The sequence below is a fragment of the Poeciliopsis prolifica genome, unplaced genomic scaffold, assembly GCF_027474105.1.
Source record: "Poeciliopsis prolifica strain line A6 unplaced genomic scaffold, Auburn_PproV2 SCAFFOLD066, whole genome shotgun sequence".
Taxonomy (NCBI): Eukaryota; Metazoa; Chordata; class Actinopteri; order Cyprinodontiformes; family Poeciliidae; genus Poeciliopsis; species Poeciliopsis prolifica.
Genome location: NW_026562441.1, coordinates 1,129,406 through 1,145,381, shown reverse-complemented (window position 1 = coordinate 1,145,381; position 15,976 = coordinate 1,129,406). Strand labels below are relative to the sequence as shown.

The following is a 15,976-nucleotide window of genomic DNA, read 5'->3' as shown; positions in this document are numbered from 1 at the left end:
GTTTGGCCTCTATCCTGATATATTGTTATATTTTGCACTAATATGAAACTAATTATAGAGCTGAAAGCCTTTACATTTTTCCTGTTGTTCTTTCCATTTGTGCTCATAAGTTTCAGATGTTGAGTTTCAGATGAGATTCTGGTTAATTTGACCCAAAAGTGACAAAAAAAATCATAATAAACTTTTTTTTTAATTAACTAGAGTCCTAATAAACTAAATCAATATTTAGAATGTTTTAACTTAGATTTTTTAAAACAGATCATGTGTCACCAATTCAATTGTTTTGTCCTAAAAATGCATTTATTTTTTAAAGCACATCGGAAAAACAAAATAAATAATGAAATAATCTTGAAAGAAGTATATTTAATTGCGATGTCATTTCATCTTCTTTGCTTCCACTGCATCATTGGTCCCTCAGTTTTAGTCGCTATAACACTTGTCAAAGTCCAGGTCCGGATCCGGCCTGCGAATGAAGAATGAATTATCTGTGGCCCCCAGGATGATGTTTAATTACTATTAGAACCGGCCCGCAGAAACTTTGGCTGTAATTAAACTAACGGTATGTTTGAGGGCCGCACTGAGTTAACTTGGTGAATTTTAAGCTGTCAGACGTGTTTAGTGCACTTTAGTGCTTCAATACACTCCAGGCCGCTTCTTTGTTGTTGCAATCATCGATTTTCCACTTTATCTGCCATAAATTCAGACTTTACAGGACTGACACATACTGAACCATACAGCAGTGCCAACAATAAAGCGACATTATAGCACGACCAACAGAAATTACGACCATCACCGCCGCACTCGTTTCCTCATACACACAAAGTCAGAGCGCCAGCATGGCTCCCATTCACACCTTAGTGACAGGTAGACGGCCACGCCCACCTCGACACGCCCATCTCGACACGCCCACCCCGACACGCCCACCCCGACACGCCCACCACCCAAGTGTCAAAGCCACGAGCTGCTGCCACATCATTGATTGCTTATTTCAATCATATGCCTCTTACAGCAATAAAAGAATATAATCTATCAAACTTCTCAGAAACACACAAAGACAAGAATATGGACATCATAGAGCAGCACAATAAAGCATTTTCAGTTTATAATGTATGCACTTTAATTTATGTATTTATCTTGATATTAAGAAACATTTAGTTTTTCAAAACAATTAAATTTGCTGCTGTTTGCCTGTTGAAAATGTTTTTCCTTGAGGTTACCGAGATAGTTGTAACAAAATATCGCTTTATTCTTTTAATTATTAAATAATATATGCTGTGTTAGGTCTTGGTTCAATAACTATGTGCAATCATTTCAATATATTTGAATAAACGTTGAACCAGTCCGGCCCTCGGCTTGTAGCAAATTTGTTTTTTTGGCCCTCGGCGTTTTGACTTTGACATGGTTGAGCTACAGCTTTGACACAACATTCAGCAAAACCTTTGTCTTCATCCCAGACTGGCACTTTATCTTGCAGCTCAACCAGAATGATGCATATAAATGTTTATAAAAATGATTCATTTTATTCACTTCCTTCAGATGTTACTAATTCTGTCTCATCACTGTGATTTACTTTGACATGATCTTTAGCATTTGTTGTTCTGTGTTTAAATGCTCTATGTAACTGTAATTCATTGTGTGGATGATGGTTTATTACATAATTATGAACTCAATAGACAAACTGATGATTAAATAATAAATTAACGCAGAGCATATGGCTGCTGTCTCACTTTCATGTTTAGCCATATTGAAGCTTTATCGCTTCCTGATTGTGCAACTGGAAGCCTGAACACACACACACACACACACACACACACACACACACACCACACACGCACACGCACGCACACACACACACACACACACACACACACAAAACACACACACACACACAAACACACACACCCCACACACACACAAACACACACACACACACACACACAAACACCACACACACACACACACACACACACAACACACACACACACACACACACACAACACACACACCCCCCACACCACACAACACACACAAACACACACACACACACACACACACACACACACACACACACACCCCACACCACCCCACACACACACACACACACACACACACACACACATGTAAAATAGCTAGACTGACAGATGGCCTCTGTCCTGATATATTGTGTTTGCATACACCACACGCAAACACAAACGAATCAAAAGAGAAAGTGTCATTGGGTTTAACTCTCAGCCATTTCAAATACTCGTTACAATCTTTAAAGAGAATCATTAATCTGCTCTCTGGTAGAAATGAAGATGTTTCTTCAGGTTTTGTTGGTTTTCTTGATCAGTCAGATATCTGGGACGAATCAAGGTAAGTTAAGATATTTTACAGATACGTAAAACTCTTCCGCAGTTTTCCAAAACTTGATACGTGGTGTAAGTTAAAGAGTGCGGTGGTGATATTGTATAACCACTTTATGGTTTCCTGAATTTGTGTGTAACTGTCCATCTTTTCCCGGATTAGGATTAGGATTAGGACTGAAGAAAAAAAGGCTTTGTTAATGTTAAGATAATATTTTCTATGAATGATTTTGAGCGTCACGTTGCACATTTAGATCTGGAAAACAGTCATCAATGAACATAAGTGCAAAGTAACACAAATACAAATCATTTTAATCATTAATATAAAAGATAAGTGTCATAAATCTTTGCAGCAGCCAAATAAATTAAATCTGCTGGAGGAGAGCTGAACAAGTTGTGGGACAGGAACATTAATTATGTCCATATAAAATAGTTTTATTACAACAAAAATATAGATTCAAAAGATGCATTAATGTTTCAATAATCTTACATTAATGTTACCATATTTTAAGTTTTTATTTAACTAGAAAATATCCTAGCAATTAGAAACGTATTTAGATTTTAACAAATAATAATTAAATTAATTTATTTTTTGTCAAATTAAAAACAGATATTAACGTTCATAGTGCATAGATATGATGTATTTCAAATCGTGGGTCTCACCCGCTGTGGGTCAGAACCATATTCTGATATAAAGAAACGGTACCACAGCATTTGGAGCTCTCCAAAGATCCAAACATTTGCTGAAATACTGCAGCAACAATTTGGACAGCAGCATAAAACCAAACAAGCCACATTTAAATAAACCAAAGATATTCTGACTAAGAACCTCAGCATCACTAAGACTGTTTAGATATAGACTTAGTGAAGTCTAGTGATGAGGGGCTCAAGCAAAAATCATTCATTGATTATTAGTTATTATTTATGGTAATGTCATTCTGACTAGTCAGAATATTAATATCAGATTCAAGCATCAGACATAAAAAACTGTTGATCACTAATTAATTTGAAGATAAAGGAATTTTGACTAAATCAGAATATCTAATTTAGTTTTGCTGAGTCATTGTTTGCTTGTAAGATATCTATAATTTAATCTTATCTAGTCAAAATGTCCTATCAAAACATTTAAGATATCATGAATTAAATATGTTTAATTAGAATTATGACTAATCAAAACTAAAAAGGAGACATCTTGAATTTACTTCATGACTAGGCAATATTTAATTGTTTATATGTTTCACATAGGGCTGCACAGTGGTGCAGTGGGTAGCACTGTTGCCTTTCAGCAAGAAGGTCCTGGGTTCGATTCCCGGCCAGGGGTCTTTCTGCACGGAGTTTGCATGTTCTCCCTGTGCATGGTGGGTTCTCTCCAGGTTCTCCAGCTTCCTCCCACAGTCCAAAAACATGACTGTCAGGTTGATTGGCCTTCCCAAATTCTCCCTAGGTGTGTGTGTGTGTGTGTGTGTGTGTGTGTGTGTGTGTGTGTGTGTGTGTGTGTGTGTGTGTGTGTGTGTGTGTGTGTGTGTGTGTGTGTGTGGTTGTTTGTCCTGTTTGTCTCTGTATTGCCCTGCGACAGACTGGTGACCTGTCCAGGGTGACCCCAGTGACCCCGCCTCCCACCTGGAAAGCAGCCGGAGAGGCACCAGCCCCTCCCGACCCCGTTAGGGAGAAGGGTGACGGAAAATGGATGGATGAATGTTTCACATAGTCAGTAAATCATTGTAGATATTTTGAATTTAAGGCTCCATTCAACTCAGTGGTACATCTGACGTCATTAGATATAGATATATAGATATATACACTGCTCAAAAAAAAAATAAAGGGAACACTCAAACAACAGAATATAACTCCAAGTAAATCAAACTTCTGTGAAATCAAACTGTCCACTTAGGAAGCAACACTGATTGACAATCAATTTAACCTGCTGTTGTGCAAATGGAATAGACAACAGGACAAAGTATTCAATGAGAATATTTCATTCATTCAGATCTAGGATGTGTTATTTGAGTGTTCCCTTTATTTTTTTATGAGCAGTATATATAGTTCCTTTTGTGACAATCTTAAAATACATAAAATTTCCAGAAGGTTTGATGCGTCCGCCAAGTTTAGTGAGTTTCCGATGTAGTACCATCATATCAACTCAAGAGGTTAAGACTGTTAAAGGGTCCTAACTATTTTCTCCAGTAAGTTATATGGTTTTGTTATTTTACTTGAGTTAAACATGAGTAACCTCTATTAATGGGATAGATTCATTTTTTCACAATTGTAAAGATCCTACAGGAGAATAAGTATGAATGTTAGCTGAACAAAAAACAGAATTAGTGCTGATTTATTTTTATCTTTGTTTATTCTTCCAGATGAAGTGAAGGTTGTTGGTCATGAGCCGATATCTGCAAAGGTGGGAGGCGACGTCATTCTGCCATGTCATCTGGAGCCTCCATTTGATGTGAACAATCTTACAATCGAATGGAGATTCAAGGATAAAATAATCCATTTGCATCGCAGCCGAGCTACAGATGATGAAACTCCAAACCCAAAGTACATTAACCGAACCTCCATGTTCCATGATGAGTTTGAAAAAGGCAACATTTCCCTCAAATTGACCAAAGTAACCCAGGAGGATGAAGGGAATTATATTTGCTTTGTTCCCAAACTGCAAAGTCAAGTCAGAAAGGGAAACGTTACTCTAATACTTGGTGAGTTTTATAAAATTAAGATCATTTAAGACAAACTAAATGAATATATTGATGTCTCTAACTCTTGATGTAATTCTTCAACAGATGAAAATGGATCCCAAGGCAACTTGACTGCTACTAGAGGTAAATATGTTTAACTAGGTAACCAGTGGTTACTGGCCCTCTGACTCAGTTTCAGATTTTCTTTGTTACCTGCAGCCATTGAGGCTCATTGGGTTGAATATTCATCTTCAGGCTTTTCCTGTTAAAACATGTTGATGTTCAGCTGGCAGATAAAACCTGAAGACCTGTGTGTGTGTGTGTGTGTGTACGTGTGTGTGTGTGTGTGTGTGTGTGTGTGTGTGTGTGTGTGTGTGTGTGTGTGTGTGTGTGTGTGTGTGTGTGTGTGTGTGTGTGTGTGTGTGTGTGTGCGTGTGTGTGTGTGTGTGTGATAACATCTGAATGATGAGGTGACTGTTGGTTCACAACTTTGATCTCATGAATAAAACAAAAATATGCAAAATTAAATTCAAAATATTCAAAAACAGAATGTTAAAAACACAATTTTCTTTTTTGTCACAGGAACTGATCCTGGAGTTATTGTTGGAATTATTGGTGCTTTTATTGGTGGTGCTGTTGTTCTAGGAGCACTCATCATCATCATCATATACTGTGTTCTACGTTGCCGGAGACGTGAACCAAGTAAGTCAGTCATCGTCTTTTTAAGTCATGCAGGATTTTGTTAAATTAATGATTATCTCCATAGATGCATATTTCCAATTGATAGAAAATATAGTTTTTACTAGATCGCAAAAAATGATCTGAAGTGGAAGAAAAGCAAAACTTTTGATAAACAGGAATTAGAAAAGTTATGCAACTTTCACATATTTATCAATATCTATTGATGTTTGATGGAAAAGAAAAGAAAACAAGAAACTAAACCATTATGAGTTTCCTTTTTTCTCTTCAGCTCTTTGTTATTTATTGTAGCTTTTCTGCCTGATCAGGTTGATGAAACATTTTTACCAGTTAAAACTGATAAGGAGAATTAAATATTGTCGCCTCATTTATATTGTGTGTTAAGATAAATATTCACTGTTGTCTATTTTCTGTTGTGTCCAGTTATTCAATGCTGGAGCAACAACTATTGTAATATCCTTTGGTTTCTGAATTGTCTTATTTTTGTCAACAAACATCTGGAAACAAATAATTTCAGAAAAAGTCAAAACTTTAATGCTTTACTTTATTTTTTGCTGATTGATGATAATTTTGTTTAGAAAAACTAAAATGACAGTTTGAGAAAAACACAATTCTGTTTTTCTTCAAGTCATCTTAATAATAATGTAACTTTGGGAAATCAAACAATCAGATGATGTTATTAATAAAATGTTTTGTTTTCATAGATCGCAGAGAAAATGTCGACCCAGGAAATGAAGCTGAAGTAGAAATACCTTTACAGGATCTGGGACAAAACTAAAGAGTCTGAATCTTCCACCTGATCTAAAGTCTCTTCAACCATTTGGTATGAAAACTGTTACAAGAATAGAAATGTGGATAATAATATAAGAAACTGAATGCATTAAACCCAGAAGGAAGTTATTCATATTAGGTCAAAGATTTAATCATCTTTTCTTGAGCTTAAAAAAATGAAACAAGAATCCTGTAAGTTAAAGAACATCCCAAGTTAATTTCTGTTAATTTCTGTTAGTGAATCTTATTTTTAATGTTCATAATCTTGTTACATGAATAACCAAACATTTATGTATTTTATTATAATTTTAGTTTCTTGCTGTCGAGTTTTTCAATTCATGAATCAGCAGTGAATTCATTAGTTCATCTTTTCTTCCATGTTCAGTAGTTCTGTATATTTATTATTTCCTCCTGTTGGAAAAATTAGAATCTAAGTTCATTTAATTATGAGTTCATCTGAAAGGTTTTCATATTATTATGCTTTCATGACTCCTTTTCTTTTTTGTTACATTATTAACTTTTCTTTGGACGTTTGCTTTAATATTAGGAACGCTACTCACTCTTCTTGTTTTATCAATGTTTGCTTGGTGATTAAAAATGTTTACTTCCTCTTCTGGTTCATCAGACTGTCTGTCTAAGACAAAGCCAGCTTTGTGCCTTGTAAGAATGTCCTACAAGACGTTTTGTTGATGAATATGAATTATGGTCTGGTAAGAATAAAGACTGTGTTCATAATTACTTTTCCACATGGCGGTGATGAGTCATGTCTCTTCCACCAACACTGAACCCAGTGGAGACTTGGAGCTTCTTCAGCCTGGTGAATCAATGAATCACTTGTTCATTTGAGTCAGGAAAACGGAAGCAGGGAGAAAATGCAGGACAAGGAGTTTTAAAGTCCCAGGCTGAGAAAACCTGATTTATGATGAAGTGAATCAGAGTCACTGAACTTTAACTCTGGGCCAAAGTTCTGTTCATATTGAGAAAAGTCCATTTGCACTGACATTTATACTATCAAACCAATGAGACTTTTTATAATTCATTGAACTGAGTCTTAATATGGCTGATTAATGTAGGAATAAATGGCTGCTGCAAAGTTATAGACTGAATAAAACTGAGCTCTTTATACTTTATATTTCCTAATAATATCTCAGAATCAAATGGCTCTTTGGTTTGATCCTCTAAACCAAAGAAATTAGAAAAATTATTATTTTTAGTGTTTTCCATTCTGTTTATGTTTTTTGCATCAATAAATGTTTTTTAATGTTTAATTTGAACTGATGTTAAGCTTTGACTCTTGTAAATAAAACCCTTTAAAACATTGTTGTATTTTGTTTTATTCAAGCCAAGTTCAATATGTGGCCTGAGATGTTTTGACTGTACAAAATGCAAATTAGTTTAATATGGAAGAGGAAGCAGAGCGGCCATTTTGTCAAAGCCAACCTGTTTGTCCTGTTATTAGCAGTCAAAGGAAAAACAAACCAAAACATGAAGCCATTAATGAGTTATATTAAAGTAAAAGTTACAGGTAGTTATGAATTATAACAACATTTAATCCTTGTTTTTTCTTGTGGGTCAAAAGACCATTAACATTTTCACCTGTAGAAAAAAAAATACCCTAAACTATCTTTTTCAACTTGAAATTTTCTGAGTTTTCCTAAATTGACCCCATCATTAGAAAAAGTGATACTTTGTTTTTATTTATATTTCTATGTGGGCTGTTCACCACTAGGGTACAAGGATTGTCTTATGGGTCATTTTGGACCCGTGAATTATAAAAGCATTTAAACACCAGAAAAACTCTTCAAAGGCCACATAAACTCTCTCTAATACACACACACACACACACACACACACACACACCATACAGCACACAACTCCACACACACACACACACACACACACCATACAGCACACAACTCCACACACACACACACACACACACACACACACACACACACACACACACACACACACACACACCCACACACACAACTCCACCACACACACACCATACAGCACACAACTCCACACACACCACACACACACACACACACCACACACCATACAGCACATAACTCCACACACACACACACACACACACACACACACACCCACACACAACTCCACACACACACACCATACAGCACACAACTCCACACACACACACACACACACCATACAGCACACAACTCCACACACACACACCTTTAACATGCAGATGTTAAAGTTTCATCTCCTGCCAGCAGTGACATGAGTGATATTTTGGAACCAGATCATTTAACTGGTGAGCAGCAGCTTGCAGTGAAACCAATGCTTGAAAATGATGTTGGCGTTATTCCCACATGCACATTTCTCTCAAAGATCAGAAACCAGTTCAAAAAACTGGTTTCCCAGGAACCACTGCACCAGGAAGTAAAAACCTACCTGCAGGACTTGATAATCAAAGGCTGGGTTACAGTTGTCCTTTTCTTCACCGATAGTCTGTGTGAGGAAAAAATCAGGCAAGCTAAGGCTAGATTATCAAGAACTTAATCGCAAATCAATACCTGACAGACATCCCATTCCCAGAATACAAGACATGCTGCAGGGTAAGCTTGTACCCGAGCTTACAGGTAGCTCTTGGTTTACAGTATTGGACCAGGGAAAGGCTTTTCATCAGGGATTTTTAAATGAGGACAGCCAGCCATTCACAGCATTTATTACTCCATGGGGTTTAAACCAATGGACTAGAATCTCATTTGGACTCAGTTCAGCACCAGCAGAATTTCAGACAAGCATGGAGGAGTGTTTGTGGGTTTGTGTGATGATGTCTGCCCTCTTTACCTTGATGACAATAAATCATTTGAGGACCATGTTGAACATGTAATACCAGTCTTACAAAGATACCAGAAACATGGGGTTAAACTTACTGCTAAGAAGTCTGAACTTTTAAGCCAGTGGTCAGGGATGTGGGTATATGGTGTCAAAAGAGGGTCATAGCATGGGTCCAGCAGAGATCGGCCCGTTCTGGCGCTCAGAGAAAAACAACCCAGCACAGTGGGAGAGGTGAGACAGTTCTGGGCTTTCTGTCTTATTACAGATCTTATAATCAAGACTTTCATGCATCGCAAAGCCTTTGTATGAACTGATTGCAACCCCAGCAGATGCTAAAAACCCCCTCCAAGGCTAAAAAAACAGGAAACTAGAAAACAGAGGAAAAACAAACTAAACAGGGGAACAGCTGCCCTCATCATTCCCTGTTAAATGGACAGAAACTCATCATCACGTTCTGTGCTGGTAGAAACGTTAAGGAAAAGCAGAGCAAACAGCCAGCAGGTGGTACTGGGTGGTACCGGGTGGTACTGGGTGGTACTGGGTGGTACCGGGTGGTACTTGGTGGTACTGGGTGGTACCAGGTGGTTCTGGGTGGTACCGGGTGGTACCGGGTGGTTCTGGGTGGTACCGGGTGGTTCTGGGTGGTACTGGGTGGTTCTGGGTGGTACTGGGTGGTACTGGGTGGTTCTGGGTGGTACTGGGTGGTACTGGGTGGTACTGGGTGGTTCTGGGTGGTTCTGGGTGGTACCGGGTGGTTCTGGGTGGTTCTGGGTGGTACTGGGTGGTACCAGGTGCGTCGCGACTCGCGGTGACAGTCGGTACCGTGTCTTTAATGAAAATGTCTGATATAAACCAGACATTCTTTCTATCTGTCGGTGGTACCAGTAAAACCCCAACATACCATGAATTTATAATAATCAAACGCTGTGACGATGTAGGAGCAGTGGTGACAGTTTGTGGATCATTTTAAGCTATAAAAGACGAAACAAAAAGAAAAGTTGTTTGATAAAAGGATCAGCTGCTTTATTTGCTGCTTATGTTATTATTATGTTTCTTCTAGTTATTATTTTTAACTGAATAAACATAACCACATGTAATAAACATATATAATAATGACCTTTACATATAGTAATAAACATTTTCTCATATCACCTCTGATGTCCACCGGACTCTCAGTTGCCATGTCAACTGTTTGGGATTCCCTTCCGTTCTTACGTCACCGCGCTTTCTGATTGGCTCCCTGTCACATTCAACAGGCTGAGATAATCTGGCCAAGACAATGTTGAATTTTCAACACACCATCATGTGACACACCGCACACTGCGGGCGTTGGAAGATTGTCCTGAAGGGAAAATCTGGGCAAAAATAAAAGGCTTTAGCGGAACACAGACATGCATTGTTCCGCTAAACACTGCATGGGTGTTTAGCGGCAGTGAAGTGTCATTTCGAAACGGTTCTTGTATCGGTCACGTGACTTGCTGAAATCAATACGCGCTGATTGATCGGTGTTGCCAGACCCATCACTAATTTTCACCATTAAAGCGTCACTGAATTCATTGTACCTGGATCTACCGGCTCCGCCTGCCTCACACCGCTATTTCTGACTCTCATGCAGAGTTTTCAGGTTTTCCTCCATTTCTGCTGACTGTCACTCAGAGTGGGTGGAGTTTGCCCTCGGCAACAGACAAGATTCCTGTCAAAAGGTGTATGAACTCCTGCTTTCTCACAGTTTCCTAGTGGAGTAAAGAGAATAGTGAGAAAGTGGGCTAGTGTGAGTGTGTGTGGTGTGTTGGTGAAATATGGCTCACAGCTGCAAAAAAACATAGAATTAGATTTTTATTATTTTTTTTTTTAAATAAGAAACTATTACATGGCTGCTGTCTCGTGTTCAGCCATATTAAAGCTTTATCGCTTCCTGATTGTGCAACTATGCGCCCGAAAACACACACACACACACACACACACCCCCACCCCACACACACACACCACACACACACAAACGAATCAAAAGAGAAAGTATCATTGGGTTTAACTCTCGGTCATTTCAAATACTCGTTACAATCTTGAAAGAGAATCATTAATCTGCTCTCTGGTAGAAATGAAGATGTTTCTTCAGGTTTTGTTGGTTTTCTTGATCAGTCAGATACAAGGAGTGAATCAAGGTAAGTTAAGATATTTTACAGATACGTAAAACTCTTCCGCAGTTTTCCAAAACTTGATACGTGGTATAAGTTACAGAGTGCGGTGGTGATATTGTATAACCACTTTATGATTTCCTTAATTTGTGTGTAACTATCCATCTTTTCCCGGATTAGGATTAGGATTAGGACTGAAGAAAATAAGTCTTTATTCATGTTAAGATAATATTTTCTATGAATGATTTTGAGCGTCACGTTGCGCATTTAGATCTGGAAAACAGTCATCAATGAACATAAGCGCAAAGTAACACAAATACACGTCATTTTAATCATTAATATAAAAGATAAGTGTCATAAATCTTTGCAGCAGCCAAATACATTAAATTGTGGGACAGGAACATTAATTATGTCCATATAAAATTGTTTTATTACAGCAAAAATGTAGATTCAAAATCTGTACAAACAAAGTCTGAGGATGGATGACTTTGTTCCATAGCTTACACCTAAAAAAAACACACACACACACCTAATCTTTCTCTAAATGAAACCCACTTCTTCCCTAAAGCTGAAGGTTTGGAGAAACTCTGAACAATAAAGCAAATAAAGCTTCTGCTCTCAGTTTTTAGCAATTATGGGAATACCTCTCCTCTATAACAGGGTTTAACAGTAGTATTTTCTTCTTTTCTTTTCTAGAGATTGATTAAAAAAATGACGAGACATCAATTTGTGAAAAAAAAACAAAAAAATGTGAGCATTTATTTTGAAAGAACTCAATAATCCTGTATTTTCCCAACAGTTTTTACAACTGTAAGCATTTAAAGGATAATAGATGAGCAATAATGTATTTACTCCTGTGGGACAATAAAGAATATTGTTGTAAAAGAATTATGTTTTTCTATAATCGATTTATTAAATTATTCTGACAACTAACCAGACAAAAATTGACATATTCTGCAGATGTTTTATTTAAACACTTTGACTTATTTAATATAATATTATAAATACTTTAATAAATCCCAATGAGCAAACAATTCAAACTCCCTTAAACCAAACAGCATTTTATTGCATAAAGTCAATAATAACATTTATTTAGTGAATGTTAATCATCTGTAGTAAAAGTTCAATCTGCAGATAAAAATCTCTCCTAACATCAAGTGAAAAGTTCTGCTTATTTTAACATTTTAACATTGCAGGGCTGATTATTGGTGCTTAAGAGAAGATTTGTTGTTTTTTTTACAGCTAAATATTGAGGAGTTTTCTGACTCTCCATCTTGTCTTTGTGACAGAAAGCTCTCTAGATGGAGCTGAAAGACTCCCATGTTCCAGTTCTCAGTGTGTCTGCTCCTCTCTTTCCCTCTCTGTCTCCTCAGCAGCAACATTTGTAGTGAATGTGACACAGAGCAGCTATCAGGCAGAGGAGAAGCAGAGCATCACTCTGGAGTGGACCTTCACCACCAAGACTCAGGGAACCTGGAAGAAACTGTCCATCTACTGCAGCTTATTGAGACCTGATAAAGAACTAGTTCTCTATCGGGTTCTTGAAGGAGTTGAGATTCCAGAGTCTCAGGATGATCAGTTTTCAGGACGAGTCCTGAGCAACAAAGACGTCCTCAGAGAAGGACGAATCAGACTCCATGTGTCCAGACTGAGGACTGAAGACTCTGGTCGGTATTGGTGTGGAGTGAGAACTGAAGATGGATTCAACTCTGCAGAATGTCGACTCAGCGTTTCTGGTGAGTTTCTGCTTTATTTCTATAAAACTGAAATAAAACTGAGAAAATGAACAGATGGATGAAACTAAAAGTATCTGATTAATCAAATATTCAACTAAATTAAATGAAACTACAGTATATTGGACATTTACATTTACACATCCTCATATTATTGATCTAATGTCCTTTGGTTCTGTGTTTATTAATCTATTTATTAATGTCTTTTGAATTCACACATCAGCAGTTTATATCAGCTGTTGGTCAATGATCCTCCTGATTTCACTGCTGATCTGCAAAATAGTTTAGATAAAACTCCTGAGCCTGTTGGTTGTTCAGTGATAATTGAACACATTTGAGGCCCTACTGCCCTTTTTTAGTTGATATTAAGTTATTTTTATTTTTATCTGTATGTCAGGAGGCCTGCTTGTTCCCCTCAGCAATAATATTTAGCTAAATATAATAATTTAGCAAACTAAATTATGCCTCAGTCTAATAATGGCTCTCAGTTTTCTGCCTCCATGTCACCATGAACCCGGTGAAGGAAAACTGGGTTCATGGTGACTCAACATCAACATGACCAGAAGGGGAGGATCTGTATCCTCTATCAAATTATGGGCAAGAATATTTTTCATAAACTGGTTTGTGAATAAAAACGTAGATCTGATGTTGATGTTAGAAAAACTGTTTCTATTTATATTTTCTAAATTGTCCTGCAGTAGCGGGACAAAACCCGCCTCGCAACTAAACACAGAAAAGATTCGACTGCAGAGAAACTTCTGACTTTAACTTCATCGTTCTGCTAAAAGCCCGGTTCTGCAGGCCGTGTCAAGTTCTTTTCTAATCTGTGCAGCTTCCCCACTTGAAAAAGGGACGGATAAATTGATGGATAAATTGATGCAGACGTTCATTAAAGGGTTCTCAAAGGACCAGGCAGTTTTCTTCATTTTATCCTCCATTTATTCAATGTGTGTCAGGACATGTTCACATTTGGTCCAGAAGCAGATAAAAACCTTTAAACAAACCAGAAGAAAAAAATAAATCATTACTTATCTGTATGTAAGTTTACATAAATTAATTTCACTCAAATATATAAACAATAAGCAAACCACAATGAATCAAACCCACAAAGTAACTAAACTTAAGCTCCTCAACTTTAAATTACATTTCAAATTTATATTTACAATGACATAATATTTACATTTATTTAAATATACAAATATCTACTTTTCAATATTAGTCATAAATATTTATTTAATAACTATAAAAAGTTTCAACTTGTTATTCTTCTTAATATAATGCTAAATTAATTAACATTTTAACTTAACACGTAAATCCACTAATTACCAACATGTAACGCTCACTGAGGCTAGGCGCCTGACTACAGCCAAATATAGCAATAGGCAATCAGAAGGGTTCGCCTGAGGAGCCCGTGCATGTGAATAAAACACCAACAGACAGGTTGTAAGTTTAAGTCATTGTATTCAAAAGCATATTTTTGCATATATTTAGGGAGGTATTCAATAATAATAAATATATTTGTATTTTCCTATGAGTATAAACAATAGTTACAACAAGAAGACAACAAAGATAAATCAATAATTAAATAAATAAATATTTAGCTAAATATTTATTTAATTAATAGAATGAGAGTTCTTTTTCTCATTCAAGTCCAGTACTTTACATGCAGAGTGATTAATGATTCACCAATCACAGTCCTACTAGGTCCTTTTGTTTTCCCTAGTCCATAATCCAGGGCTATAGGTCCAGAGAACTAAAGCAATTTGGTCCAAGTTAGTCCTACCGCAAAGCTGCGGTGATCTGGTAGCTCATCATCCTGGGTTGAAACCGGGGGTGGAAAAAAAAACCTGACCTAAACAAGGTCATAAATAAAACAAATTAGGATTTAACAGGCTTAATCTGCTATCTGAGACACATAAACATTCATTACAAAAAATAGTTATATTCCATAAAGTATTTATCAGAAATGATTCAAATGAGTTTCAAATTAATCACATTAATGTTACAGATTGGAATCAAGTTACAGATCAAGTAGTCAGAGATCTAGTAAAATTACTGATCTAATAAAGTCACTGATCTAATAAAGTGCACTTTCAAGTTGTATCCAAGTTTAATAAACATTAAAGTCAATTAAACTAAATTGACTTAATTACTACTTCAAATAGTTTGGGTTTTTTTCTGTTTTGTTGCGCAACCCTAAAGAAATTAACCAATTCCAAAGTTCCATTGGCCGTTAACAAAATCAATAAAAAGTAACTAAAAGTATTCGTAAAGGACAAATTTACAAAAATCAAAAGGTTTGATTAATTCATTAAGAATATATATATTCTATTCGGCCACAAAATTAACAAAGAAAGAATGATCTTTTAGTTTACAAGACCATTTTAAAACGCCAATACATCATTTTAAGTGGGCGTGTCGCCACCGCATTTCTACTATACAAAAAAACCAAAAGACGTAAAATAAACGACTCACCGTCGAGCAGTTGTCAGACTATACCCAATATAATCCTTCGGCTGTGTTAATTGGGCTCGATTTTGCAATATTCTTCAGCGATTTAGGAAAACGCCAACACCAGCAGCCAGCCACAGCGACAGCAGCAAAAGCAATTGAGCAGATCCGAGTGCAGGTCTGACCCCGAATTTAAAGCGTGTTGTCCGGTTTGACCCGCCAAAATAAAATACGAGTTTATTATTTTGTGCAGGTTACAAACACAACAATCAGTTCAATCATAAAAATCAACCAATCAACTCCGCTTCAGTTCCGCCATGTTGCAGCTCATGGTGTTATTAGCTGGTAAAGCT

General features: G+C 36.8%; 1 protein-coding gene across 1 annotated transcript; it reads left to right on the top strand.

Annotated features, from left to right (window-relative positions):
• Positions 1-836: 836 nt before the first annotated feature.
• Positions 837-7,652, top strand: LOC129351329 (CD276 antigen-like). The gene is made up of 5 exons (XM_055020209.1): positions 837-945; positions 4,703-5,041; positions 5,126-5,164; positions 5,603-5,722; positions 6,424-7,652. Exons 1-5 carry the CDS (start codon positions 837-839, stop codon positions 6,495-6,497), a joined length of 681 nt encoding a protein of 226 aa, XP_054876184.1. The 3' UTR covers positions 6,498-7,652.
• The last annotated feature ends 8,324 nt before the right edge of the window (positions 7,653-15,976 follow it).

Coding starts and splice junctions, on each gene's coding strand:
- LOC129351329 (XM_055020209.1), top strand. CDS start 837: ATGGCTCCCATTCACACCTTAGTGACAGGTAGACGGCCACGCCCACCT. Junction 5,165..5,602: donor CAACTTGACTGCTACTAGAG/GTAAATATGTTT, acceptor TTTTTGTCACAG/GAACTGATCCTGGAGTTATT. Junction 5,723..6,423: donor TTGCCGGAGACGTGAACCAA/GTAAGTCAGTCA, acceptor TTGTTTTCATAG/ATCGCAGAGAAAATGTCGAC.